Genomic DNA, 24,343 nt, shown 5'->3' with positions numbered 1-24,343 from the left:
GATCCTGCACGATTGGCTAGGATGTGTAGTATGGCTGTACCAACTGAGCAAACAGTTGTTGGCCACGTGCTGAACGTCTGCCATAAGATCAAGCTATCGATCGTGTCACAAGCAGAAGGGATTAAGGAGATGAACAAACAAAAATTCGCCACATTCGACAGTTTGTGTGGATATGTCAACAAAAATAATAGCGGGGCATGGCAAGAATGAAATAAAAATCAGCGAATCAGATGATCAGACTACGATCACGAAATGGGGTTGAAAAACAAAAAAACAACAACAACAACATTTAAGATATGTGCATGCATGATTGACATTTTTGTCAGGACGCGCAAAATTTGCTTAACTCCTTGCTTTCACCTGCCGATCGTGCGCCTTTTCTATTGGAGTGTGCGTTACACGTGGCCCTTGGCACTCACACACACACATAGAGAGAGAGAGAGAGGGAGCGAAAGAGAGCAAGAGAGGATCGAGCGAAGATAAACAATTGGCTCGGGGCGCTGGCACACGTTCGTCCTTTGTGCGGTTAACGCCCGCCTGTTGTTTGTTGCGCTTCGTTGTCTTTATCGTGCTGTCGTCCTTTCTTTGTAGCTGAAAATTAGTTTGATCTTTCGTTCTTTTTTTGTTGTTGTTGTTGTCTTTTTTAAGGAATCTCTGCACTATGTGTGTGTGTTTTTTTTTGTTCCATTCTTTTGGCAACTGATTACAAGAAAATTATGCTGTCCATCTAGAGATAATCTCTTCTGCAGCCATCCTGTTGTGGGTTATGCATCATTATTTGACTTGACATTTAGTTTGTTCTTTACTTGTTCGCAGACAAAAGACGGTAGACAAGAACAGCACGGTAATTAAAGTGGCCTGAGGACCTAAACTGTCTTTCCTCTTAACTGACAGTCCCGCAGGAATGGGTTTAAGACAAACACTCAATCAATGTGCCGGTTATTTCATATTTTATATCTACGAGCAAATGAAGATATTTTAAACACAATAATTTGCAGAGACAACACACATGATGTTTTTTGTATCTGTACATATGTATATGAACGGATTTGAGGATGTGAAGTCACCTTAAAGCTGTAAATTCGTTAGAAGAAATTGAAACTTGAAATACTTTTTATATGTAGAAATTTACAGTAGGTTTCCAGTACGTTTGTAGTGTCTGGTAATTCAGTTCCTGGATATTTTGCCAGCTCCTGTAGTGCGTGGTGTCCGGCTGTGGATGTCAATTTTCCTGTGCTGTTAAGCTGTTAATGCGACAATTGCTGAAATATCACCCGTTTTCTATACCCACACAGAAGTAGGCGTGGCAGACCCCACAAAGTATATATATTCTTCATCAGTATGCCAAGACGAGTCGATTTGAAAATGTCCGCCTGCCAGAGAGCTAGAATAACTATACTTGGTATCCAGATTCTCCTAAGCCTGAGAAAGAACATGTTTTTTTTCTAATGAGCCGTTCGCTCCCCCGCTATTAGTGATTTTTCATAACTCCTGTAATTCTTCAAGTTCAAATTTGGTATGTACATTAGGCTAGTGATTATGTGTCCATATGCCAAGTTTTATAATAATAAGTCGATTATGAAAAAAGTTATAGCCATATACCAATGTTCTGCCCGCACACATGTAGATTCTGTACTGCACATAAGCACGCGTTTTAAGTTTTTTCTCTTCTGTGGGAATGGGTATTGAAGAGTTGAGCCCGCTCCATTCTAGCACTCCCTTCTTATTTTAATTACATCAGTTTATATACGTTTATTGTTTATATAAGTATATTAATACTTGTCGTTTTCATAGATATTCCTGTCTGGGAATCCATTTCAGTACTCCTCAAGCTGCTGTTAGCGCCTGTTCACAGTTCTTTTCTCGGATAAACGACTGTGCTGGCCGCCCGAAACCCAATCTTTTTGTAAATATTTGCTGTTTTATTTCGACTTAACAGCTAACGGACAGGATCATCATCTTTATTTATGACAATCAATGTCAATCTATTGAACCGACTGTTTTAACATTTTTAAGGTAGAATGTTGACGCAACCAATAATGCCAAGCAACTAATTGACAGAGATGGATGACATTTTTTTAATAAATCTAGAGTAACTGCATTTGGAATATATTATGGAAATATTTATGAAAAAAAACGAACAATAGACTATCTGCATATTGAGAGAAGCTTTTTAAATGCTTTTTATTGGGGGTGAAGGGAAGAATTTATCATAAATAATGTTGAGGAGGAAATTCTTCTACTTCATAGGCCGTTCGGGTCATGAATGTCTTATAATAATCTGATTTTTTTTAAGGATGCAACACTAACAATTTTTAAATGAATGGCATTGTGTCTATGCATTTATTATGTTTGATTTTTTTCTTTCAAAATATGCACAATTATATCGGATGCGTACGCCACTTAATTACTCCTTAATTAAGAAAAATATGTTGTTCCACAGATCTCACGCCATTTTGTTCCCGAACGCCATTTTGCGGGCAAAGCAACGAGGATTACGGCAGGCGCTACCAATTTCGCAAATAATTTTACGCACATAATACGAGGGGTTGTACAATAAGTGCGCGTCCACGGGCGTAAAGGGTTGAAATTGCCGAACGATTGGTGAGGGGTTGGTTGCATGCATGAAGCAACCCCAAACCAAGAGCCAAACAAAAACCAACAGAAAACGGCGACACGTGTCAAAAACTATATGAATTGGTTCGGCAATTTACACCGACGCAGAATGAATTAACTATTATAGCAGCAGCAGCAGAATTCTAGAGCGCCCGCAATTATGACCACGTAGAGAACGGGGGCTGCAAAGTTCAGGGCAATGACCAGGTAAAGCAAGTGGCCTCCCAATAGATTTTCATGTTGCACTCCAATTCCCTTGGTAGTCAGAAAGTAGAGGACACTAAGCAAATAGTAGACGAGTTTTACGCACACCAGCATATTCCAGAAAAGGCAAACAAAACTATATGCACTGATCCAGCGATGCTGCGAATTGGATGGAACAGTTAAAAATTCAAATTTTAATCCTTTTCCAACGCTTGAGCAATCACCTACCGGCTTAATAAGCGATATGATCATAAAGACATTGACATAACCATTTATCACTTGAAACCGTCCGTCCCAATCCGAGAAGCGGGGTCTCCAGATATTGGTTTTTGGTTCAGTGCCTGCAGTAGAACCGGAACCCATGCCGATCCATCCCAACCAATAGTCCCAGTAGCTATACGATGAAATTGAAGATTCTGCCGGAGCATTGCTATCTGCAATAGAGGCCATGAACCCGATTTGTCCTCACCACTATCTGGATTCATACTCACTCTCCATTAAGTAAACCAGTTCGCGAATAATCACAAGTACTGCCAGATTGTAGGCAACCAGCATGCAGCCCTTGAGCCTCTGTTTGCAGTGTACCTGGGCGCGAATGTGTGTGGGCGTATTGGATGTGTGTTGGCATTACATTGGTAGTTGGCCGTCAATTGGGAACTTACCGGAGCTATGAAAAGCCACTTGTGCAAGCGATTGAACATATCAGTTAGTAATATATTCTGCATATCCATGATAAGACTTGAAATTTTGCGCACGATTTTCTACAATATTTGCGCAGTTAAATAAAAAATATATGTATATGTGTAAATGTTGGATATTGAGATGCCGTTTTTAAATAAAATCACTAAGTCAAGTTGAGAAGTAAAAATAAATGTATGTAGATGGAAGAACGCAATGAAGTGGCGATGAATAAAGACGTAGCATAATGATGAATCCCGCGTGTAAATTAATTATACATTACAATAAATATTTTGTAAGCTGCTGTGTGTAGTTAGCTGAGGTTTAAGTCCTGGACTCCTTTGACACTAATTTTCAAAACTGAACTATTAAGCAGGGTTGGAGATTTCCCACTTTCTCTTTTCGTCTTTTTCTTTCCAACTTTCTATTTCTCTACCTCTCTTTCCCTCTTTCTTTTCCCCTTTCTCTTTCTACTCCTTACTATTTCTAATTTGTTCTTAAATTGAATTAATTTTCCTCCTCTACTTACTATTTGTTTAGTTTGTTAGGTCTATAATGTCTCTGACCACAAATCGCCGTGAATCGGGGCATAGCTGGCCAACTGGCAAATATAATTCCCCCAACGTGTCGGAGGCATTGATACAAGTAGACGTATTGTACAGCTTTTTCTTAGGCTTTCTTATCTTTTAAGTTTAGATTATAATGTTATATTAAGTCATATCTTCATTTTAATTTTTTTATAATAGATTTTAATAATTATAATAATATAAGTATCGACAGAACTATTGCTGACTTACTAAATAAATAAACGGGCACCCGTTTCCGAATTTGATAAAATAAAGCTACACCGAAATTGTTAATTGATCGGAAATTGCGGAAATGAGAACAGCTCGTGCTTGCAGTATTTGTGCAGATACTTATCTTGAAATTAATGAAACATATATAATGATACACAGTAGAAGTGAACAGTAGACCTAAATTGGAACAAAATACAATTAAAATAGCTAATACTATCGTACGATTCTGAAGCGTGAGTGGAAATCGAAGATCCTTGCATTTGCGTGTTACGCTCAAGACTACTTTATGAATCAAAATCAATATTGAATAAGTTTCGTTTTATTTCGATATTTGTAATGCAAAGAAGAACTCTAAATAGATCTGATTGCTTGTAACGAGAGATCCAATGTATCCGAATATATATTCATTGATGGTCCAAAATGGTTGCGAGAAGAGAGAATCTATCTGAAGATTTTTCTGTTACTGTTCTGGGCTCCTTCAAACATTTTATAAAATGTGTACTATAGTATATTTCTGTTATATCTTTTATTTGTTGATTTTTTATGTTTGTCGGTGGTGCTCCCTCATTTACACTAAAGAGGCAATGGCGTCTGAATACAAAGATATATAATTGTGTCCTACTAACCGCATCCTTCGTACTGCAGACCAGCCAGTCCGACTCACTAGAATAAGTCTAGCCTAGTGTAGTCTAGAAGTCTAGCCTCTATAGGAATGCTAACATGTTAATGATCTTTTCTCAAATTTTATTTATTTAAGACGGCCTGGTACAGTTATACCTAAGTTATATGTAGTATCTGATGAGAATGTAGTTGCAATTTAAACTTCTTTGTGTGGTTGGTTGGCCACAGTTTTTGCAAAGTTGCGGTGGCAAGGTTGTGTGAACGTTACAATGGCTTGGACAGTGTCCAGTTTTTGGTCGACTCATCATCTTTGAGTTCGCAAATTTTACAGTTATTACGAAAGACAAAGGCTAGGCTGCAGGAGGCAGCATTCTGCGGAAGTGCTGCAGTAGGATGATTAGTCCTTATCGTCATCGCATGTGTTTGGACAATGACATTTTTATTGATAAAAATTATGTACGCTTAAAATATGCGCAGGCGCACAAAGCGCACGTACAAAAGGATTCTGTTTGCTGTTAGCCAACTTGACTCAGCACAAAATATTCAAAGCGAGCCTAAAACAAAAGGCCGAAGAGAAGTAATTGTTGTCGTCTCTTTGCTGTCATAATGGCTCAATCAGGCAGGCAGCTAACCAGTGAGCGTCTTAGGTTAACGGTAACGATGCCCATGTCTGTCAGAGATCTTGTGATCAGCTGAAATGTCATCATGGGAGAGACATCGAGGACGAGCACGGCAACAACTATGGCGGCATACATTAAACGGACGTTCAACGTGTTTTCTTAACGGCACCAATGCATTTGTGAATGTGTGTACATATGTATATATATACATGTACATATGTATGTGTCTAACGGTAACTACCGTTGACCAGTTCACTTTGATTTGCGACCGACAAAGAAGGGTTTACACACACATCCGCTTGTACAGAACATCCTGGGAAAGCGAACGCTAGGCAAAAAAAGTTCGGGTTTTTTTCTATCATTCTGACTTGTCAGTCATTTTTTGTTTATGAACAGTTCACAAATTGCATTGTTATTATAATTTGTTCAAATTATGAAATGTTTTTATTATATTAAATCATTTAGACACAAAAAATTCAATAGAAACAAATTAATAAGAAGAAATTATAGGTATAAAAATGTAATTATTTTTAGTGGTTCAACTGGATTTTTGACTTTTAACCAAATTACCACAAGATTACCAGAAAAGTATAATACTTGTATTACGGGGTTTTGTTATTGTCTGCAAGGGAGCAGCAAAAATATGGACCTTTATATAAGCTGTTTCATAACTTGCTAATGAATCCTATATTTGTTTCCGGAATGCGTGCAGCTGAAAGGTAACAAAAACATTTTCAAAAAAAAACCACACAATTTTCTAACTAATTTTGCCACATTTCCAAATTGAGTCGTAGCCAGGTTGACAACTAAATAGGCGTGGCAGCGCAACGCCCAATTTCTAGCAATGATTATTTGGCATAAAATTTGGCAATTCTCTTAAAAAGTAACGACTACCTCAAACGGATTTGCTTGCTAAAGCGTAAAAATGCAGTTAAATCCTTTTTACTAGGTAGCCCAACACGGGGCAAAAACACAAGGGACAGACACACGCACACACACACATAACATGCATATGTACGCTTGTTGACTTAAGATTACGACAAAGACGTCGAGGACAAGGATGAGACTGCAACCCCATGGGTCACTTGTTGCAAGCGGCTACTTAAGACTAAGCCGGCATAAGCTGCATAATTTTCCATAAAAAAATAATAACAACAATATGATTCGAATGCATATATGTATATGCGCACAATATTTGAATGTTTATGCTCAACTTTTTGGCACATACCCACACATACATAACAATATACAAAAGATAACTACTGCGACTTCTTGATAACATGCGCCAGATCGTAGACACCACGCACCGCCTTCAGCTTTACTCCGGGCACATCCTGCAATCGCCCCACACGACACAGAACAATATTGTGCTCCTGCAGATTGTGACCAATGCCTGGTATATAGGCGACCATTTCTTTGCCAGTGGACAGGCGTACCAGCACACATTTCCGATTTGCCGAATTGGGCTTCTTTGGCTTCTTGATCAGCGTCTTGAGAACCACACCCTTGGCAAAGGGTTTGCCATCAAGCGGTTGACGTGGTGGACGTTTTTTTATGTGAGGTCCTGTCCGATGCATCCGCTGCAATGAGGCCATTTCCCGAACGGCGCTGAAGCCAGTTTGGAGAGCTGTAAGAGTAAAAACATAGGCTGTATTAGTCGCTCTGAACACAACTGTACTAATTAAAAACATAGGATGTCAGCGAGGCGGCTTAAAAATATTGAAAAGCAACTGCGCACATTACACACGTACACATACACGCGCATGCAGAAGGGTCAGCTAGTCAGTTGGCCAGTTGAATAAAATAAGAGACAAAGCCTTTTGTTGTGGCTAATCTCTGTGAAAATCGAAAATAATTGTTTGGCTGTTGGTGTGCGTTTTTTTTCCATTTCTGATTTGGGTTTCGTTTTGTGTGCCTTGCAAAATATGACAATGTGGTCGGGAGTCCTCGCTAATAATTGCAGCCAAATGACGTGCATGCGCAAATGTCCAGTCAGGGAGCATGGGACAATGGAATTCTAACTGTGGTTCTGGGTCAGATGTACTCAAGCCTTTTGATGATGGAAAGAGTGTGCAAAATTTCTCTAACAAAGGAGTTTCGGGGTGTTGGGAAATGAGCGACAGTTGCTGTGTACAGAACTGTAAGTGTACTTTCAATTTAAAAGAACGAAATGCCTATGGTGGAATGATACTTAGTTTGAGAAACTATAGATGGGCAGGTCCAGTTTATAGAATTAGGCGGCATACTAATGCATGTCAAAAGAGAATCATGAGGTCTTACTCTATGGGTATCACAAATTTGGAACCATTTGTATTAATTGTTTACCTCACATATAGTACTGAAGTTGGAAAAAAAAAAAAAAAAAAAAACGGTGATCTCCAAACAAAAGAGCACAAAATCGACTCTATTGTTGAATGCAGCGGCTAATCCACACCTGTGTGTGTGTGTCATGCAAATTCTCATTGTTAACGCGTGGGCCCTCCCAGCTTTGCTATTTTGCCATTTGACAGGATATTAGATGCACAATTTTTAATTAAAAACGGGACAAGCCACTGCGGCATGAGAAAATTCTAATGAAAATATTCACAGGCGGAGGGGAGGCCAGGAAATTGAAGCGAGTCGTAAGCAAGCCGGCCACGCGCTCACTCGGTATTGAAAGAGTTGAGTAGAGTCGTGTATCAAAAACAAATGCATAATACAAATCATCGTAGGCATAGGGACGACTAGACAAATATGTATGTATGTACATATACAAACTGCAGCGGCTTGGGCTTGGAAAATGCGCACTGTCATCAGTTGGGAAAAGAATCACGGATGTGGATGCGAGAACAAATAATAGAAGGCGTGCGTGTAAAGAAAGATAAGTCAGTTTTTGGCTGCAGCGCTCATAGAGAGCTAAAATGAAGTTTCCAAGTTTGTTCAGTTCGTGTACCATATAGGCTTACCTTGTGCCGTCAATTGTTTCGTAATGCTGAATGTTTGCCGCAGGAAATTCATGTTGATTTCAGTGAGAGTCTGAGTCCAGTTTCAAATAAATTTGTATATAAAGCTAATATTTTATTGAACAGCACCAAATAATATTGCAATCAAGTTAAAATAAGTGCTTAATTGCAAAAAATAGACTTCGCCAATATGAAATTATTGGCGTGCGCTTGCGGCCTCTGGTGTTGTATGATGGCAAACAGCTGTAAAACGAGGTGCTGCCACTTAGGTACTTAAATAATACGATAGGTTGTTATGCTTATCGATAAGTTTAAAATGGTTTATTTAAAACAAAATTGAAAATCTTATTGCACTAATTAAAACTCTATTTAAATATCATGCAGAAGTTTTAGTAATTTCTAAAGTTGAGGGAGTTGGCGTCGAAACCATTGTACGTGTGGATAACATGTTGGCGGTTACTCCACTGAATAATTTAGGGCGCTTCGGCAACGTAGCTGCACGGAGATATGGATTGTCAATATTGGGGTTTTCTAATATAGCTTTATTTGTCGTCGAATTGGGCTTAATCTCAAGTTCGGGCTTCTCTTCCTTTGATTTGTCCGCATCAAGGTCATCGTTTTCGCTGTCACCATCTTCGCCATCATCTAAAAATACATTTTATTTTAGAAGCAATGTTTAGAGCATGTGGCAGTCGCAACAGCAGCTAATCATACCTTTCGTTGTCACATCCTCGGTTCGATTCGCCACCAAGTAATGATACTCCAATTCTTCAAAGTCGAACACCTGATCGGTTGGATTTAAGGCAGCGACAAATGGTGGGAAGGCGGGCTTACACGCAATTACTGGAAATTATGACTTTGATTAGAAGCTGCAAATCCTTACACAAGTAAACACTCACGTGGAAACATATTGTCTTCTGTGGGAAAGAGGTTATTCGTGTCGATGGTCTTGCACAAAAACTTCGTCAGCGCTTTCTCGATGTCGCGTTTCTGGCAGGCGGCCTTCTCCCTAATGGCCTCATATTCAGTTACTGGCTGTTTGTGTGTCGGTGTCCGTATATAGGCATGTGGATCGGGCATGGGAGGAAAGTAGCCGGGAACATATGGCGGATGCACTGCTTTGCTACCCGCCTGCAACAAATTCAATTGCCGCTGTTGTGTTTGTTGTGGTGGCAGTGGTATTGGGACATGGGTTTCTCGTCTTATGTACGTATCCAGGGTGGTTACGTTAAGGCCCATGCTGATGAGCGCCAAGCCGACATCGCCTACGGTGGGAATTGTTCGGCCACTTAGCTCGCAAAAGTGGTGCGACGAATTGCCGATTTCCACAAACACTAAAATGCAAGAATAGAAGTATATGCCACGAAATCAAAGCCGTGTGCGGTGTTACTTACATGCCTGCAACATTTGAGTGAGAGTCTCCAGGCACTGGTGGCTAGCTAACACGGCTCCCTTATCTATTAACAGCTGTGAAATGGCCTTACTTAACAGCCGCCTGTAAGCGTCAATGTTGGGCACAACGATCGCCTCAACTTTTTCCATTTTTTTTGTTCCTATTTCTTCAACAACCAAAACAAACAATGACACTTCTGGAGTAGCAATATTGAGATGGGAGAATCTCAATTGAGCGATCTGGCAGCGCCCCTGTCATAACCAACATAGCATCGATTCCAAACTAATTACAGAAGTATCGTTAATCGCATGTACATCACAATAGCCAAGCAAACTTCTGTTGGCAGTAAATTATTCACAGCTGACGGTTGGTGCTGGCTGTGGTGCGCGTTTAACATAATTTTTTTTCTATTGTTTGCAGAACGAAAATCGTATATTTGTGTGTGAAAAGTGGCAAAACAAATAAAAAGCGTAGTGTTATGATTAATTTGCATTCATTCTCCGTCTTACTGATGTAAACTGGGACGTTCATATGTACCCAATTGCTTGGACTCAAATAGCACGGCAGAGTGTTTGTGTTGCCGATCTCTCCTCTTTGCGTCACACAGTTTTTCTTCGTTTCTTACAAGCTTCAAGCACAAAAAGAAATTCGCTGCCGAGACAGTACTTAATAAAAAAAGAACCACAAGGAATAGAAATAACAACCGCAGTAGCAAATGGTAATTACATATGTACATTCATGCATGTTTGTTTCTGGTATGCTTAGTAAATATGTATGCATGTTTATATTTGTGAGTGTATGTGTAACGCGGCTTTCTGATGCTGTATGGCTCATACTACACACATCCATATATATACATATGTATGTATCAAAGACCCAGCAACAACTATACGAACTTGCTGCCAGCCAGCCTTTCATTTTTTTTAAGTGGCTTGCAATTTACACTCTTAATTTGATTTATTTTCGTTCGACGATTGCGCCACTACATCGCATTGACATGTACGCACACACGCACAGCAACGTACAAATCAACAAATTCTTTTCTATTTCGAAATGCAACCTCCGCCCGCCTAGCTACAAATGTTTGCTTGTATGTATGTATGTATGTTTGGACGAATGTACATGGGAGTCCGAGTGAGTGAGTAAGCGGGAGCCACTTGGCTGCACTCTGCAGAAATACTGGTAGGGGACTGACTTCTTGTGGGGAACTGTTGCTGACCCTGCCTTACTAACACCTTGCATCTAAATGTGTACGTGAGGGAACTAGTGGTACCTATTCGGTAGTTGATGAATAGCCAGTCCCTTGTTCTAAAGGGCAGTGTCAGCTGCTGTTGATGAGAATGCGAGGTCTCTTCACAGCAGTGTCTTTATAATCGCGCACGTACTGCAGTTTCTTTGTTCTTATTATGCGCGCGCCAAAGTGTGGAAGGCCAATTGACAGACACTCTCCATACAGATGCATACAGACATATTTATTTACTATACTATATTTAACATGGACTCCGGCCTCTCTTGGCCTTTAGTTCGTTTGATTTGAGATTCAATTCAAAAGTGTGCCGGTGACTCAATCGGGCCTTCGGCAACTTTTGCAAATTCCCATCTCGTATTATTATTGTTTACTTTTGCCTTTTTTTTGCGTATGTATAGTAGTATATGTATGTATGTACATATGTATGTTAAATTATCGTTGCCTTGGGTTTTAACGTTTGGTTGTTATCAGAGGTGGGCACACATGCACCTGTATCCCAAACACATGCATATATATATATGTTTGTACATACACATGCTTGTATGTATATATTTACATACACGTATAAATTCATTCATTCTTTTCAATGCAAATTGCATGTTGCTAGAGCAGCTCTAAACACACGCAATAAAATATTTGAGGCGCCAGATCTTGAACTGTTTGCGGGTCATTGGCAACTAACACACAAACATAAAAATTTATGCAAATAAATACATGCATCTATGTACATATATATGTCTGCATACATACATATATCTATATGTACGTGACATTCGGTAGCCCGTTGTCTAGGGTTCAGGTCATTGGCTTGGCTTTCATTAAAAGCGATTCGTGCTTTGGGTTCTGTGCGCGCTGAGTGTCATCGCATGGTTCGTACTCGTACCCAGCATAAAGCAACAAGCACTTATGTTCATTGTTTTGATTTTATGTTTATCTCCCTTCCCAGTGCCCATTAACCGTCGAAAGGGGGCATATTAGCAATGTGTGGTTGGGGGAGGCAGAATATACGAGTACATGCCTGTATATAAATACCCATGTACTTATGTACGTATAGACCAAGAATTCGGCACACTTGTTGAGAAATCAGAATGTAAAAAGTACTGGAATTATACATATGTAGCTGCCATTGAAATGATGATGTGATGTGAAGAAAATTCCGAAATTCGCAGTTTAACGAGGTTATGTATGAAACGCAACCGCCATATTAACCGAGGGCTGTCTGTTCTCAATTCTAGGAATATTCCCCCTCTATTTCTTTATGCCATACATTTTGTATGCTTGTATTTCACGTTACAATTATGAGTAATTAATAAACGATTACAAACAAGAATACATTACACAGGGAGCGCACTCACCAGGGACTACTGGTCATCACTAATCAGTCCCTGCTAAATGGACTAATCATGATCACCAAATTCAGATTTAAGATGATCACTTAAAATGTATCATAAAAATAGAGTGATACATTTATCACTGTTGAATTTTTGAATTTATTATAAATGAATTTAATGACAACTTGATCAAAGTTGAAACTGAAAACACTATTCTCTGTACTGATCTTACAAGATCCAGGTATATTTAAAAAATATCGGCCATTTAACAAACAAAAAAATGTACGAAGTGATAATTAGAAGCCAATACAGGAACATTTTAGAATGCGTCGGAAAATTTTCATTCATCATTGATAGCTGTTGCTGAAACATTTAAATTTTTTTATTTTGCTATAACTAATCAAATCATCTTGCCTTTCGAATTTTATTTTTCGTTAACGCCAGCTGTTTTTGTACGCCGTGACTTACACAAAAGCATCAGTGCATTCAGCAGAATATATCAGTGATCAATGATCAGAAATTGTAGTGATCAGTAATCAGTTGTTCCTGGTGAATAATGATTCATTGCGAATAGCCCAAACAGCACCAATATCAATTGCCAATCTGGTTCCAGCAGCGATAAAACAATAAACGAACGGCGCAGCAAAACGAAGGCAGTGTGAGCACTGAAATCCGATGCCCACGATATGAATAAGGCCAGCAAACATATACAAAGTGGAGCAATGGGCCTCACTGGTGGCAATTCATCGGCGGCGGCAATATTATTGGGCTCACCCACCGCAGCAGTGGGGGGCAACCAGCCTGTGACGGCAAACGCAACAAGCCCCAAGAATGTTATTAATTCCATAATGGACTTTTTGCCAGACAATCGACCTATAACATCGCTACAAATTGTAGAAGACTTTGAGCGGTAAGCGAACACTTTCTAAATACTCGTCTCTAGTTTTCCTACGTACTAAATACATATGTATGTATGTGTATATGTGTCTTGATAGCTGCCCTAAAAACTTTAATGCCATACATCGGACATATGATCAAGATGCTGATGCAGATCTCTGGCGGGACTACACCCTACTCTTCGGTCGTCAAACCACACGCTATTTATGTTTGTCCAAATCCGAGGGCTTGCCTGAGTATGTTGTGGAGACGCTTAAGTGAGTGAATCTTACATTTCTGATTTCATGTTAAGCGTTGGCTATAACGTTTCGATATTCGTTTCTCTGCGCAGAGTGGTAGCTGAGAAAATACAACCGCCCAAGGAGTTCTCGCTGCTCTCGCGAACTGCGGACACTGAACAGAAAGCCTGGCGCAAACGTCAGATCGCCTATAAACTGTCGAAGCGCGGCACCGTCACCCATGCCGTCACTGACATAATTGTCTGCTCCAAGCTGAAAACTGCACCGAACGGCTTCAAGCTTGCCGGTGATATCAATGGAGTGTTAATCTGCTATAAGACGGGTGCCATACCAGTGCGTCAGCCACCACCCGTCCCATTGTGGGCCCCTCTGCCCTCACAAAAGACCGTTTGCGAAGCGGAACAAGCATTGAATCGTTTGAATTTGCACGGCCAAAGGGCGTCACGCGGACCGGTAAGATAAAGTTAATACACATATGGATTGCATCATGCAAATAATCCATTGAATTACGAATTTTTAGCTGCCACAACCACCAACATCGGAGCATCACGACTATGAGGAGATTCAGGCGAACTATCAAATCAATTCACCACAGCGACCCGCTCCCCCACGTCCGTCAACCATAGGACGTGGAGGCTACGGAGTCGGCACACTCGGCACCTACACCGAACTGGAGGGCGTGCCATTTGCCATAAACGGCATGCTGCAGCGCAACCAGCAAGTGACTGAAGTAAGTGCTCAGCAAACAACCAGCTGCCAGGGTACTTATAAATAATTCATTTTTTATATACATATGTTTGTAGTAGTTAGCTGATAGATATGCCTCGTTACATGCAATTCAATTTCATTTTACTGTTCAAAATTAAATGAATTTGTGCAGGGAACAGTAAAATATTTGCTACAGGTAGATTCAAACATTAAAGACCTTAAACCGCGTAAATATTTAACTGACTAACCGATGAATTTAAAGCTCGAAAGTCTATTTTACAAATTAATAGAGAGGTTGGAGAGTGAAACTAAATTTATTCTTTCTCCAGTTGGATACAATATGCTAACTTCTATTAGTTATGAATTTTAAAGTATTTACGTATGCTTTCTCTTCCTCCTAGTTGCCCACACTGCCAGAATTGTCAACATTACTGAAAACTTTGGACTATGACTTTCAACTGGAACGTCAGATCTTGTGCACCATGAAATCATCTGCCTCGAAGAATCCGTTTTTCAAGTAGCGCTACAGTATCATTAATTATCAAGTGCCCCCGAAACATGCAAATCTGTTTTGAAATTTCGAAAATTTCAACATTGAGCAATGAAAAATACTAATGTGTTAATTAGCATAAACTAAACTATTAATATATAAACATATATATACATAGCCATATGTATTATTACTTTAAGATAAGTTGAAAACGCTGTCGGTTCTATTCGCCTTAATATTACTGGTTGAACAGCAACCGGCAGCATATATCTTCGATATATATATATATATCCATATACATACATACATCATCTAGGATTTGTTTGGATTCAATATGCTCTGTTCTTAAGACCTCAGCCCAAATGTGTGTAATAATTCCTGTGCCTTCAATGTGTATCTAATTTCACGTACCATATGTGTTTATTTCATTTTATTTCTCTGTAATGTGTAATCGTTATTTATGTGCAAGTCTAGTGCCCGTCGTAGCAGCGTAATCTCATTGCATTGGGCTCTCATGTAAGTGGCGATAGTGCACAGTATTGATTATCATAAAGCATTGTGATCGAGAAGAAATGTTTGTCATTAATTTTTAAAAACAAATCGTCGAACTCAATTATTTTTGTTGTGCATATTCAACACAAATATATATACAAACCTGCGTACATACCTACATTTAAAAGATGCTTGCCTATGTCTACAAAAAACAAATTTAGCGTTAATCATAAACAAATTCAATATTTATAAGCCATATAGCATAATGTTAAAGTTGAACAAGTCTAGAAAGCGACATTGTGTAAAAGTATCGCGAGCAAATATACATACATACATATATAAACACAGACACGAAAGCATTCACTTATACACGTACATATACACCTAAATATAGGCCACTTAGCACAGCAAACCAGTTTATATATTAGTTATCACTCGAGACATGTAGACTGTAAACAAACTAGCGGCAAGTTCTTGTGAAACAAATCATAGATTCTTCCCATTTTAAACAAAAACGAAAATGCAATTGAAAATGACGACAAATATTGCGCGGCAGTTCAAATACATTTATGTATGTATTAATTAAATATATGCAAGAATAAAAATTATATACATATACAGTAATCTCTGAAAACGTCTTCTTTTATGAGCCAATTGTAAACATATCATGGGAATAGAAGATTATAGCGAATCGGCGGTAAAGGGCCATGAACAATTTTGGTGATGGGCTCAACAGCCATAACTTGACCATGGAAAGTATTTTGGCACACGCGCTAAAAAATTTTAAATCACTTCAGTTGTATATGCTCTGCTTTAAGATTTCACCTTCGTTTTGGTTACGTGACAAACTGGGTCAGAGAAACAGCAATATAACAATATTTTTTAGGGTTTATGTTGACTTTTTCATTTAGAGGACTGAACTTTTTTTTACAGTGGATTTCATAATTGGAACACACCTGAATTTAACAACAAAGATACACAGGGTGCTAATAGTCTATAAAATGATGTTCTTAAATAGTTTGTTTAATCAATTCAACGATAAAAAGAAGGTGAATCATCTTTGAATGTTTAAAGCTGGCAGGGCGCAATCGTTGTTAGAGTCTTACGTTATTGGGTTTTTATTTGAATCACGTCAGCAGCTATATTTCATTGTTTATATAGATAAAGAACTATTTATTATAAATAGGTCTACTGTTCAGGAAAAGATTTCACAGCAACTGTTCCACAATATTCAATAATGAAGTATTTTGTTTTTGTTTGAGACTAATAATAATTATTTAAAGAAATATCTGAAAATCAATTTCGGATTTTTTCCATTTTTTGTGTGTAGCGATTGTTAAAAATCATTCGCATCCACCCCGTGCAGTCGGTATCCATAAAGAAATGTTAATAAACAATGGGGGGTGTTTTGTGTATGTGCATATTTTAATTGTAAGTATAAGTATTATAATAAGGAAAAAAATATATATCGCTATATGAATAATATGTACAATACTATAATGTATACACAGTATAAGTGGATGAGTGTGTTGGGGCACACGTCAGTGGAGCTCATCGGGTTCAGAATATATTATGAAATAGTAAATCCGGTTGTGATAGCGTCTTCTTCAAGTTGCGCATGCTGAGGCGGCTTTGGCGGCGATCGGCCGTGCATCTGTTGAGTGAAGTTGGGGGGGTTTTGGGTGTAAAGTTCTTAGGACGACAACATACAAATAACAAGAAGCATGGCTAGAAGACAATCGACGACAATTGGGGACGAAGGCATGTATCAGGCGGTAGCGGCTTAGGAACCAACACCAGGCATTGTGGGCAACCACTTACTCGAATATGCGACTCTGATACTCGATCATCAGTCGGACGCAGTCGGCCAGTGTTTCACCCTCCCGGAGCAGTTGCTGTATATCCTGCATATGAACGCCCTGTGGAACGGTGTGAAAAATTGACGGCGTGACGGATATCGACAGGGTTTCGGCGCTAATCTGCTGGAGTGGCACTTTGGTCAGACTGTAATGGAAGGAAATGGGTTATGATTGGAGGAAATGGGGATCCCAAAAACTAAAATAGCTTACCGATTGAAGTGCGCAAAAATATAGTCCATGGTGTCGCGATTGATCTCTGGTAGCGAACGTATCAGTCTTTTTAGTGTGTTCAGCTTATCGGAAAGGTCAGTAAGTACTGGAGAAGGGAGAAGGAGAGAGAGAGAGAGAGGGAAATAGGAGAGAAAATAGAGTTGTATCAATATGGCGTTCTAATACCCTGTTCACCGAGAAGTTATAATAATTAAATAAATGAAATAGTTATTATAATAATCATGCCTTTCTTTTTGAATAAGTACTTGTAATGGTTTTGAAATGTCGCTATACCATTATTTATATAGTATGTAAAAGTAAATGTAGAACAGACAAGGCAATGGAAATATTTTTCAAGAAGTAGCCCATAAGTTAAACAGGGATCTACTAATGCTTCATTATCGGAGAAGAATTCTTAAGACAAATTCTAATAGTTCTGATAGTTGAAATGTTTCTCTGCTGCCACATTAAGAATTTAAGTTGCTAACACTATCTAAAAACGTTTCTTAAGAATTAGAGGTAATTGGCAAAGAAATTCAGTTCGATTGCGTATTTTATCACGAGTCTTTTACTCGTATCTATAGGGTTCTCATTTCCAATGCTTTCCGTCCAGTTTGTCGGCGTTTTAACTTAACAATTTTGGCGGTTGGGCCAGAAAACGTTATCAGTTGTTTTTCTCAATCTAAGTTATAGCCGGACACGGATCTATGATTGGTGACATTAACAGTCAACGCATTATATTAGCAATCGTATATCTTGAGACAAAGAAAACCATATAGAAAAAGGTAAGAATAATGTCCTATCTGACAGACCTATATTGTTTATGGTTTTAATGAAAATGTAATGCGATCTTCATCTCACTTAAAGGATGTCTTTTCTAAGACGTATAGTATTATAATGCATAAGATACTCACACCACTGATGCGGTGTGCCTATAAACGTCTTGGCCTCATTTACGCTCACCAAAGGGCTCTTGATTTCGCGAAGGAAGAGCTTCAGGACGCCCGTTAGTGTGTGTATGTCCACGTTCCGCTGCTGCAAGGCCTCGTAGTCGTTGGCATCGATGCTGAATCGCAGTGTTTGGATTTTGTTGTAGTCTCCACACTGCCTGTAGATGCCCTCGATTGGCTGCGGCGAGCGTCGGTATTTCTCCTCGATGAGGTCACAGCAATCGACAACAATGCGCGGCACCGTGCGATGGTGATCGTGTTTCAGCACCTGCTCCAGTTCGGTGTCGAAGCACGGTTCGTCGAAGAAGATGCGCTGTTCGCGCAGCGTTTCCACGCTGGGTCGACTCTTCCACCAGTTGGACAAATTCATCCAGGCGACTAGGCGTGAAGGACGCATCGGTGTGGTGGCCGAACGTTTTCCGCTTCGTTTCTCCTGCTGTAATTCGGCGATCGAGCGGCTCAGTTCGGCCAACTTGGACTCCAGCTCCTGGCTGTAGCTGGCCTGTGCCTGCAAATCCTGTTCCAGGGTATGCAAACGCTGTTTCAGATTGGACCAACGCTTCGTGCAATTGGCACAGCATTCACGTGAGTTGTTTCCACCACCGGTGCTTCGGCCCGGACTACCCGACGATGAGTTCGAGGACTTATCCAGGCTGGTATTGGACACCAGCATCGCTGTGGCCGTCGTTTCGTCCAGCAGCAGTCTCGTCAAGTCACGTGTGCTGCTGCTTTTCAGCAGCGTGAGTTTGTTGGGACGTGAGCGCAGCTCACGCAAGAGTACAACAGCCTCGGGGCGACCGGCGGCATCCAAGGTCTGATTGGAACCGCCGCTGGCATTCCTCTCAAGCCGCACCAGCGTGCTGTGCGACCTAGAGTATTGGCCGACAGCTGACGAGGGCGTGGAGCGATCACGAAAACAGTTCATTATTGTCTTCGGTTGCTGGCGTCGCTCGTGCGCTATGTAGCCGGCAGCCCCGATTATTATGTGCGCCGAGTCCGGAGTGCCAGGCGTTACTGGCAAGTTCGATGTCGCCGGCATGTCGCCTTCGCGTTTATCGAGTGCTTTGGGAGCCCGGCTTGCTGTTGCAGTCAAGCTTATCAATATTCTGTGGTGGTTGTTGCTGCTGCTGCTGCTGCTGATGTTGTTGTTATTGTTGTAATTGTAATGCATGTGTGCAGCTGACCAGGCACTCGCCCGTGATGCCTGGCCGCCCTCTTATCGCCACCAAGTGGTGCTAGTGTCTAAAATCTAGCTTCAATTTATCAATACGTGTGTGCCTCAAGTCTTCGATGGCAATAATTACAATTGCTATTGAAATGTCGGTGTGCGTGTGTCTGCGGTTGGAGCCTAAAGAAGGGGAATCGGAAATACTCAATATTCAGACTGATTGGCGTTCCCTTCACACAAAGAACCACATACGCTTTCAGATTGCAGCTTCGCTATTAAAATAAAAATACCCGGTGACGCAGTGCGCGCTCATGGATTAATTCCCAGGCTGCTCGGATTTCGGTTGGGGTTTCAATTTCAGTTTCCACTTCGACTGACGATACACACTGACTGGCTGGGCAGCATTTGCCAACATGTATTGAACGTCGATACCCTGTGGCGAAGCGGATGAGAGGGCATATTGAATTTTAGCGACTATTTGTGACCAGAATGCCCCAAAAAAGTAAACACTTTCAAACTTATTGAAGAAGGACACAAGGAATCAAGTCGTGCAACCATATATACAATTTTTAATTTTCAGACCGTGTAAAAACAGAATTAGGTGTAATTCATTGACATTGACATTCACAGTACAACAATGCTGGAAGACAACTACAAAAATAGTTTGTTATGAACAAATGGCCACAGAATTTGTTGATATAATGCTGATCCGAATAAAGCTTCTAATTAAATGAAATAATTTTCAATGGTTTTTATATAATTCATTACTTTTGTAATTCAATGATGTAATAAAAGTATAACTGAATGAAAAATAACTAAGTTAAGAAACTTTTGGGCTATATCGTATTCAAGGCTCTTAAAAATTGATATATTATTTTTGTAACAACGAGAAACTATTTTAAATTGTTTCATATGTGTGAAAAAAAATAAAGGTACAAAGCAAATTAATTTAATTATTTTCAAGTCGAATTCTCTTATGGGAAGCTTATCTCAAATTGTTTATAAAACCTTCAAGTTGTTAGAGGAGGGTATCTCGTAGTTGAGCAACTTGGTTTTTTAGTTCTGTGTTTTATCAAAATATGCAGCGCGACTTTTGCCAGTGATAAGATAAGAGGTCCGCCTGAATGCCTGAATGGAAACACTAAATAAAAACTCTCAACGCCTAAAATTAGCGATAATGTGTTAGCTAACGTGATGACTGGGACACCAGCCAAGTCGCAGGGCGCATGAGCCGGAACGGCTGCGACGCGATCGGTGGCGCATTATTCGCGCTATCGCATTATTTACACTAGCAGCGACTAATGGGATGGTTAAGGTGTTGTTGATGGTTTTGCACATACAGTACATACATACATACATACATAATATATACATACATAACACTATAAATGTACGTGTACATACTTGTGTAGGTCTTCCTGCCACGTTGTGATTTCGAACCAGTTTATAATTCAGTACACCTAATTCTGTTTTTACACGGCAGATTAGTTCCAGAAAAAGTCGTGTAAAAGAAGACATTGATCATACATACATACATATGTTATTTTGAATAAAGTCGTGCAACCATATATATTTTTAATTTTCAAACCGTGTAAAAACAGAAGACAACTGTAATTCATTGACTAATATGATTCTTTGAGTTTGACCAACAATAAATGGGAGTAGAACGTCATCGATTGAATGGTTAAATAATTTCGTTTTAATTAAAACAAAATCAAATTTGTTTGCTGTTAGCTACTATTTATTGCTCATGGTCCGTAATACTTAGGATATGATAACCAAGCTGGAATTGATAAACTTTAGTGGAAAAGAACAAACAGGTTTCGGAAATACAAATCCTAGTTAGTCCCACAGCTAGAACCTCCTTAAATTGGCATCCGTTTGTAATTGTGTGACAAGATATTTCCTATATATTTTTGCTATAAAATCAAGTGTGAATGGCGTGAATAGTTTGATAATTATTTACAAGTATATTTATTTAATTAGCAAGCTCTGTTTTAATTGTTATTTTAGCACGATTGGCGCAGGTTTGTTCACTCCAAAAGTTTTTGGTTTAAATTTTTTTCCTTTCCTTTCCTTTCCTTTCCTTTCCTTTCCTTTCCTTTTTTTTACTATGATATTATATTCTACATATTCTATTCTGATATTATATTCTATATTGATATTCAACATCAATGATAATATGATGATTAACTATATGTTGTGACCCATAAAATCCCAGGTTTTTTGTTAAGTTTTTACCTCAAAATACATACAAATTAAAATTTGAGATTGATTTCAAAACTGCTATTTCCGGCTAAAAGAAAGGCTAGGACGATCTTTGGTTTCAGCCGCAATTTACCTTTTGCGTGCCCTGATTACCGATCGCCACGCGAATATAATCGTGTTTCATAAGCAATGGGAATTTTTGCTCTTTCGAATAAACCAAAATCTACTTCAATCCTGTTCTACCAAAATACTTATTCGCTTTTGTGTTGGTGGGTAGGAAATCAGCGTCCATTTGGTGCACAAGTTGCGAATAATGTGAAGCTGATGCGCTAATGCTTAGTGATGAAAAAAAGGAAGTATTGATTCCATGATGTACTGATGTACTAACTATATGTATGTGTTTTCTGGACTCGGCCTTTTAGGTTTCAGTCTGTCTACGTCTAATATTCTAATAAAAGAAAAAATAAGTAACTGCAACGATTTTTCATTTGCATAACAAATTCAATTAAATCTCATTTTATTTCAGTTTTGTTTGATTTTTTTTGTTTTTTCTTTACAATTTATTAAGCTAAAGTGTGAAAAAATTTCGCTTTTAATTTATATATTTTTTTGTTTTGGTTTTTTACATTACAATATCTTTTGTTGTCTTTTTGTTTTTAAATTTGTTATATTATATTGGTTTTTTTAAAATTATACATTTATATAAATTATGCAACTTGTTGAGAACTAAAGAAGCGTAATTATTTATATTTAATGGAAATAAAAATTGTTTTGTTTTTTATTTAGGTGATGCTTGGGCTTCTTCTCCATTTATTAATATTAAATTTGTATGTTCAGTTTTTGCTTTGCTGTTCGTATTAATTAATTAATTTTTTTTTACAATTAGACATTATTGTGCAGTTTGCGTTTTTACTTTTTGGGTATGTTGTTTTGTTTGCTTGTTTTTTTTTTAATTGAATTGAATAAAGTATTTTTTTTTTGTTTGCGTAATAAACTAATTCAGGCGTTTTGTATCTTTTTTTGTTGTATTTTTAAATACATTTTGTTTGTATTTTTATTTTATATATATCTAACTTTATTTATATATATATGTATATATATATTTATATATATATATATATATATATATATATATATATATATATATATATATATATATATATATATATATATATATATTTATATAAAAACAAGTTTTGTCTGTGTTGCTGTCTGTGTATTATTGTTTTGTGTTTTTCCTTTTTTATTAGGTATTTGGTTTTGTTATTCGTTTTAATAAAAATTAATACATACAAAATTTTGTTGACGCACTGCATATATATATATATATATATATATATATATATATATATATATATATATATATATCTATATATATATATATCTATATATATATATATATATATATATATATATATATATATATTTATTTATTTATTCTTTATTTTCTACTTTGCTTTATATTATATAAAAACTGGCGCACAAACTTAATAATTTCGTAGCTTTTTAAAAAAATCGACAACAATAGATTTTTGTGTTTGCATAAACATTTAGATGTATGACAGCTTCTGTTTATAAGAATATCGCTAATAGAAGTTATGCCCATTTAAAGATCTTAAGGGAACCAAATAATAGTAATATCGAAAACGAAATGGACTGACCTACATATACACAAGTCGTATGTGTGTGTCTGAGTATGTGATGTATTCGGTTGTGTTCTGTTATGGTTCGGTGTGGTGTGGTCTGTTGAGGTGTCTGTTTGTCAAGCAAATGCACAAAGTGTCTTACTACACATACTGTTTTGTTAAATACTGTTAATAAATATACTCATAATATTATATATATATATAACTTTATATATATACAGTCAATTTGTTATAAGTAGAAAAGTGGCGGGTGTCATACTTTTAGCTCTGCTGCTTACTTCGTCACACAATTGTAGTGTACATACATATATTGTTTTTATTTGGTTTGTACAGTCATCTGAACCACTAATAATTTGTAGCCGGGGAAGTTGCTATCAAATAGAGTTGCTCAAAAACTGCGCTCTATGCTGATGTAGGAGGAGAGTGGTAGTTGAAGGATGTCTGCTGGGGTCATGTGGTGTTGCATAGGTTGCACCAAACAGGTAACAGCTGCCAAGAAAAAAAGCTAATGGAGTCGGGGTCATCAATCTATTGTGAGCAGTTCTACTCCAACATTCAATAATTTCTATACTTTATTGTTTTTTTTTGACTGTTCAATTGGCTTTTCAGATGGCTTCAAGCTGGCAACGCTGGCCAAGAAAATAGCAATTGGTTGAAGAAGTGCTCTCCATCCAAATTGGATCGACCTTGGACATTCAATAATTTCAAAATTCTGGCATGCGATTGCTCTTTGTGCTTCTCAGATTGCTAACTTAGCGATAACTGCTCCTGCAAGTGAATCATAAGTACATAGGTATGCTTGGGTCTGTTGGTTGTATGCGCTATAAAAAATATACATATATTGCTTTATAAAAAGGCATGAGTGTCTGTGTGTGTGTGTGTGTGTGTTTGTGTATGTGCGTGTGTTTCATGTACCAGCGAGAGAGACTCGGTGTGAGATAGAGCCAGAGAGCTAGGCAGATGTAGGCATATGGCAGGCATATATAAAGTCTTCACAAAGACGTCAGTTGCTTCTCACTAATATT

At 38.3% G+C, this 24,343-nt stretch overlaps 5 protein-coding genes across 10 annotated transcripts; 1 reads left to right on the top strand and 4 right to left on the bottom strand.

Annotated features, from left to right (window-relative positions):
* Positions 1-2,312: 2,312 nt before the first annotated feature.
* On the bottom strand, positions 2,313-3,641 carry LOC115626920. The gene is made up of 4 exons (XM_030522429.1): positions 3,483-3,641; positions 3,312-3,405; positions 3,049-3,254; positions 2,313-2,979 (listed from the first exon to the last, which is right to left on the bottom strand). Exons 1-4 carry the CDS (start codon positions 3,549-3,551, stop codon positions 2,731-2,733), a joined length of 618 nt encoding a protein of 205 aa, XP_030378289.1. The 5' UTR covers positions 3,552-3,641; the 3' UTR covers positions 2,313-2,730.
* Positions 3,642-6,699: 3,058 nt separating this feature from the next.
* On the bottom strand, positions 6,700-8,700 carry LOC115626863 (40S ribosomal protein S12, mitochondrial). The gene is made up of 2 exons (XM_030522370.1): positions 8,482-8,700; positions 6,700-7,163 (listed from the first exon to the last, which is right to left on the bottom strand). Exons 1-2 carry the CDS (start codon positions 8,531-8,533, stop codon positions 6,796-6,798), a joined length of 420 nt encoding a protein of 139 aa, XP_030378230.1. The 5' UTR covers positions 8,534-8,700; the 3' UTR covers positions 6,700-6,795.
* A 123-nt stretch (positions 8,701-8,823) lies between these two features.
* Positions 8,824-10,180, bottom strand: LOC115626671 (transcription initiation factor TFIID subunit 8). The gene is made up of 4 exons (XM_030522097.1): positions 9,873-10,180; positions 9,378-9,812; positions 9,193-9,321; positions 8,824-9,123 (listed from the first exon to the last, which is right to left on the bottom strand). The coding sequence occupies exons 1-4, from the start codon at positions 10,018-10,020 to the stop codon at positions 8,855-8,857; spliced, it is 981 nt and encodes a 326-aa protein (XP_030377957.1). The 5' UTR covers positions 10,021-10,180; the 3' UTR covers positions 8,824-8,854.
* A 63-nt stretch (positions 10,181-10,243) lies between these two features.
* Positions 10,244-15,626, top strand: LOC115626670 (multivesicular body subunit 12A). 4 transcript variants are annotated; one of them, XM_030522093.1, is made up of 7 exons: positions 10,244-10,589; positions 12,896-13,000; positions 13,065-13,361; positions 13,447-13,605; positions 13,680-14,040; positions 14,108-14,317; positions 14,697-15,626. In XM_030522093.1, the coding sequence occupies exons 3-7, from the start codon at positions 13,138-13,140 to the stop codon at positions 14,814-14,816; spliced, it is 1,074 nt and encodes a 357-aa protein (XP_030377953.1). In that variant the 5' UTR covers positions 10,244-10,589; positions 12,896-13,000; positions 13,065-13,137; the 3' UTR covers positions 14,817-15,626. The 4 variants fall into 4 exon arrangements, with proteins under 4 accessions (XP_030377953.1, XP_030377955.1, XP_030377954.1 ...); XM_030522095.1 differs by lacking the exon at positions 12,896-13,000; XM_030522094.1 differs by lacking the exon at positions 12,896-13,000 and having other exon boundaries at positions 10,245-10,589; positions 13,068-13,361.
* Positions 15,627-16,701: 1,075 nt separating this feature from the next.
* On the bottom strand, positions 16,702-19,841 carry LOC115626853 (rho GTPase-activating protein 15). Of its 3 annotated transcripts, XM_030522353.1 has the most exons (5): positions 19,717-19,841; positions 18,261-19,644; positions 17,347-17,452; positions 17,099-17,281; positions 16,702-16,931 (listed from the first exon to the last, which is right to left on the bottom strand). In XM_030522353.1, exons 2-5 carry the CDS (start codon positions 19,465-19,467, stop codon positions 16,838-16,840), a joined length of 1,590 nt encoding a protein of 529 aa, XP_030378213.1. In that variant the 5' UTR covers positions 19,468-19,644; positions 19,717-19,841; the 3' UTR covers positions 16,702-16,837. The 3 variants fall into 3 exon arrangements, with proteins under 3 accessions (XP_030378213.1, XP_030378214.1, XP_030378215.1); XM_030522354.1 differs by lacking the exon at positions 19,717-19,841 and having other exon boundaries at positions 18,261-19,651; XM_030522355.1 differs by having other exon boundaries at positions 16,832-17,281.
* Positions 19,842-24,343: the final 4,502 nt, after the last annotated feature.

The sequence above is a fragment of the Scaptodrosophila lebanonensis genome, unplaced genomic scaffold (genome assembly GCF_003285725.1).
Source record: "Scaptodrosophila lebanonensis strain 11010-0011.00,11010-0021.00 unplaced genomic scaffold, SlebRS2 tig00000089-arrow-pilon, whole genome shotgun sequence".
Lineage (NCBI taxonomy): Eukaryota > Metazoa > Arthropoda > Insecta > Diptera > Drosophilidae > Scaptodrosophila > Scaptodrosophila lebanonensis.
The sequence above is the reverse complement of the archived record's forward strand: the minus strand, read 5'-3'. Positions and strand labels throughout refer to the sequence as shown.

What these genes read in the sequence shown, in the direction of transcription:
- LOC115626920 (XM_030522429.1), bottom strand. Translation starts at nt 3,551, where the DNA reads ATGGATATGCAGAATATATTACTAACTGATATGTTCAATCGCTTGCAC. An exon ending in AGTGGCTTTTCATAGCTCCG is followed by an intron (nt 3,406 to 3,482) that starts GTAAGTTCCCAA and finishes ATTCGCGCCCAG; the next exon opens with GTACACTGCAAACAGAGGCT. An exon ending in ACTGGTTTACTTAATGGAGA is followed by an intron (nt 3,255 to 3,311) that starts GTGAGTATGAAT and finishes CCTCTATTGCAG; the next exon opens with ATAGCAATGCTCCGGCAGAA.
- LOC115626863 (XM_030522370.1), bottom strand. Translation starts at nt 8,533, where the DNA reads ATGAATTTCCTGCGGCAAACATTCAGCATTACGAAACAATTGACGGCA. An exon ending in GAAACAATTGACGGCACAAG is followed by an intron (nt 7,164 to 8,481) that starts GTAAGCCTATAT and finishes TTACTCTTACAG; the next exon opens with CTCTCCAAACTGGCTTCAGC.
- LOC115626671 (XM_030522097.1), bottom strand. Translation starts at nt 10,020, where the DNA reads ATGGAAAAAGTTGAGGCGATCGTTGTGCCCAACATTGACGCTTACAGG. An exon ending in CACTCAAATGTTGCAGGCAT is followed by an intron (nt 9,813 to 9,872) that starts GTAAGTAACACC and finishes CTTGCATTTTAG; the next exon opens with TGTTTGTGGAAATCGGCAAT. An exon ending in AGAAGACAATATGTTTCCAC is followed by an intron (nt 9,322 to 9,377) that starts GTGAGTGTTTAC and finishes CATAATTTCCAG; the next exon opens with TAATTGCGTGTAAGCCCGCC.
- LOC115626670 (XM_030522095.1), top strand. Translation starts at nt 13,138, where the DNA reads ATGAATAAGGCCAGCAAACATATACAAAGTGGAGCAATGGGCCTCACT. An exon ending in AAAGGGCGTCACGCGGACCG is followed by an intron (nt 14,041 to 14,107) that starts GTAAGATAAAGT and finishes ACGAATTTTTAG; the next exon opens with CTGCCACAACCACCAACATC. An exon ending in GCAACCAGCAAGTGACTGAA is followed by an intron (nt 14,318 to 14,696) that starts GTAAGTGCTCAG and finishes TCTTCCTCCTAG; the next exon opens with TTGCCCACACTGCCAGAATT.
- LOC115626853 (XM_030522353.1), bottom strand. Translation starts at nt 19,467, where the DNA reads ATGCATTACAATTACAACAATAACAACAACATCAGCAGCAGCAGCAGC. An exon ending in ATTTTTGCGCACTTCAATCG is followed by an intron (nt 17,282 to 17,346) that starts GTAAGCTATTTT and finishes CTTCCATTACAG; the next exon opens with TCTGACCAAAGTGCCACTCC. An exon ending in TATCAGAGTCGCATATTCGA is followed by an intron (nt 16,932 to 17,098) that starts GTAAGTGGTTGC and finishes TTCACTCAACAG; the next exon opens with ATGCACGGCCGATCGCCGCC.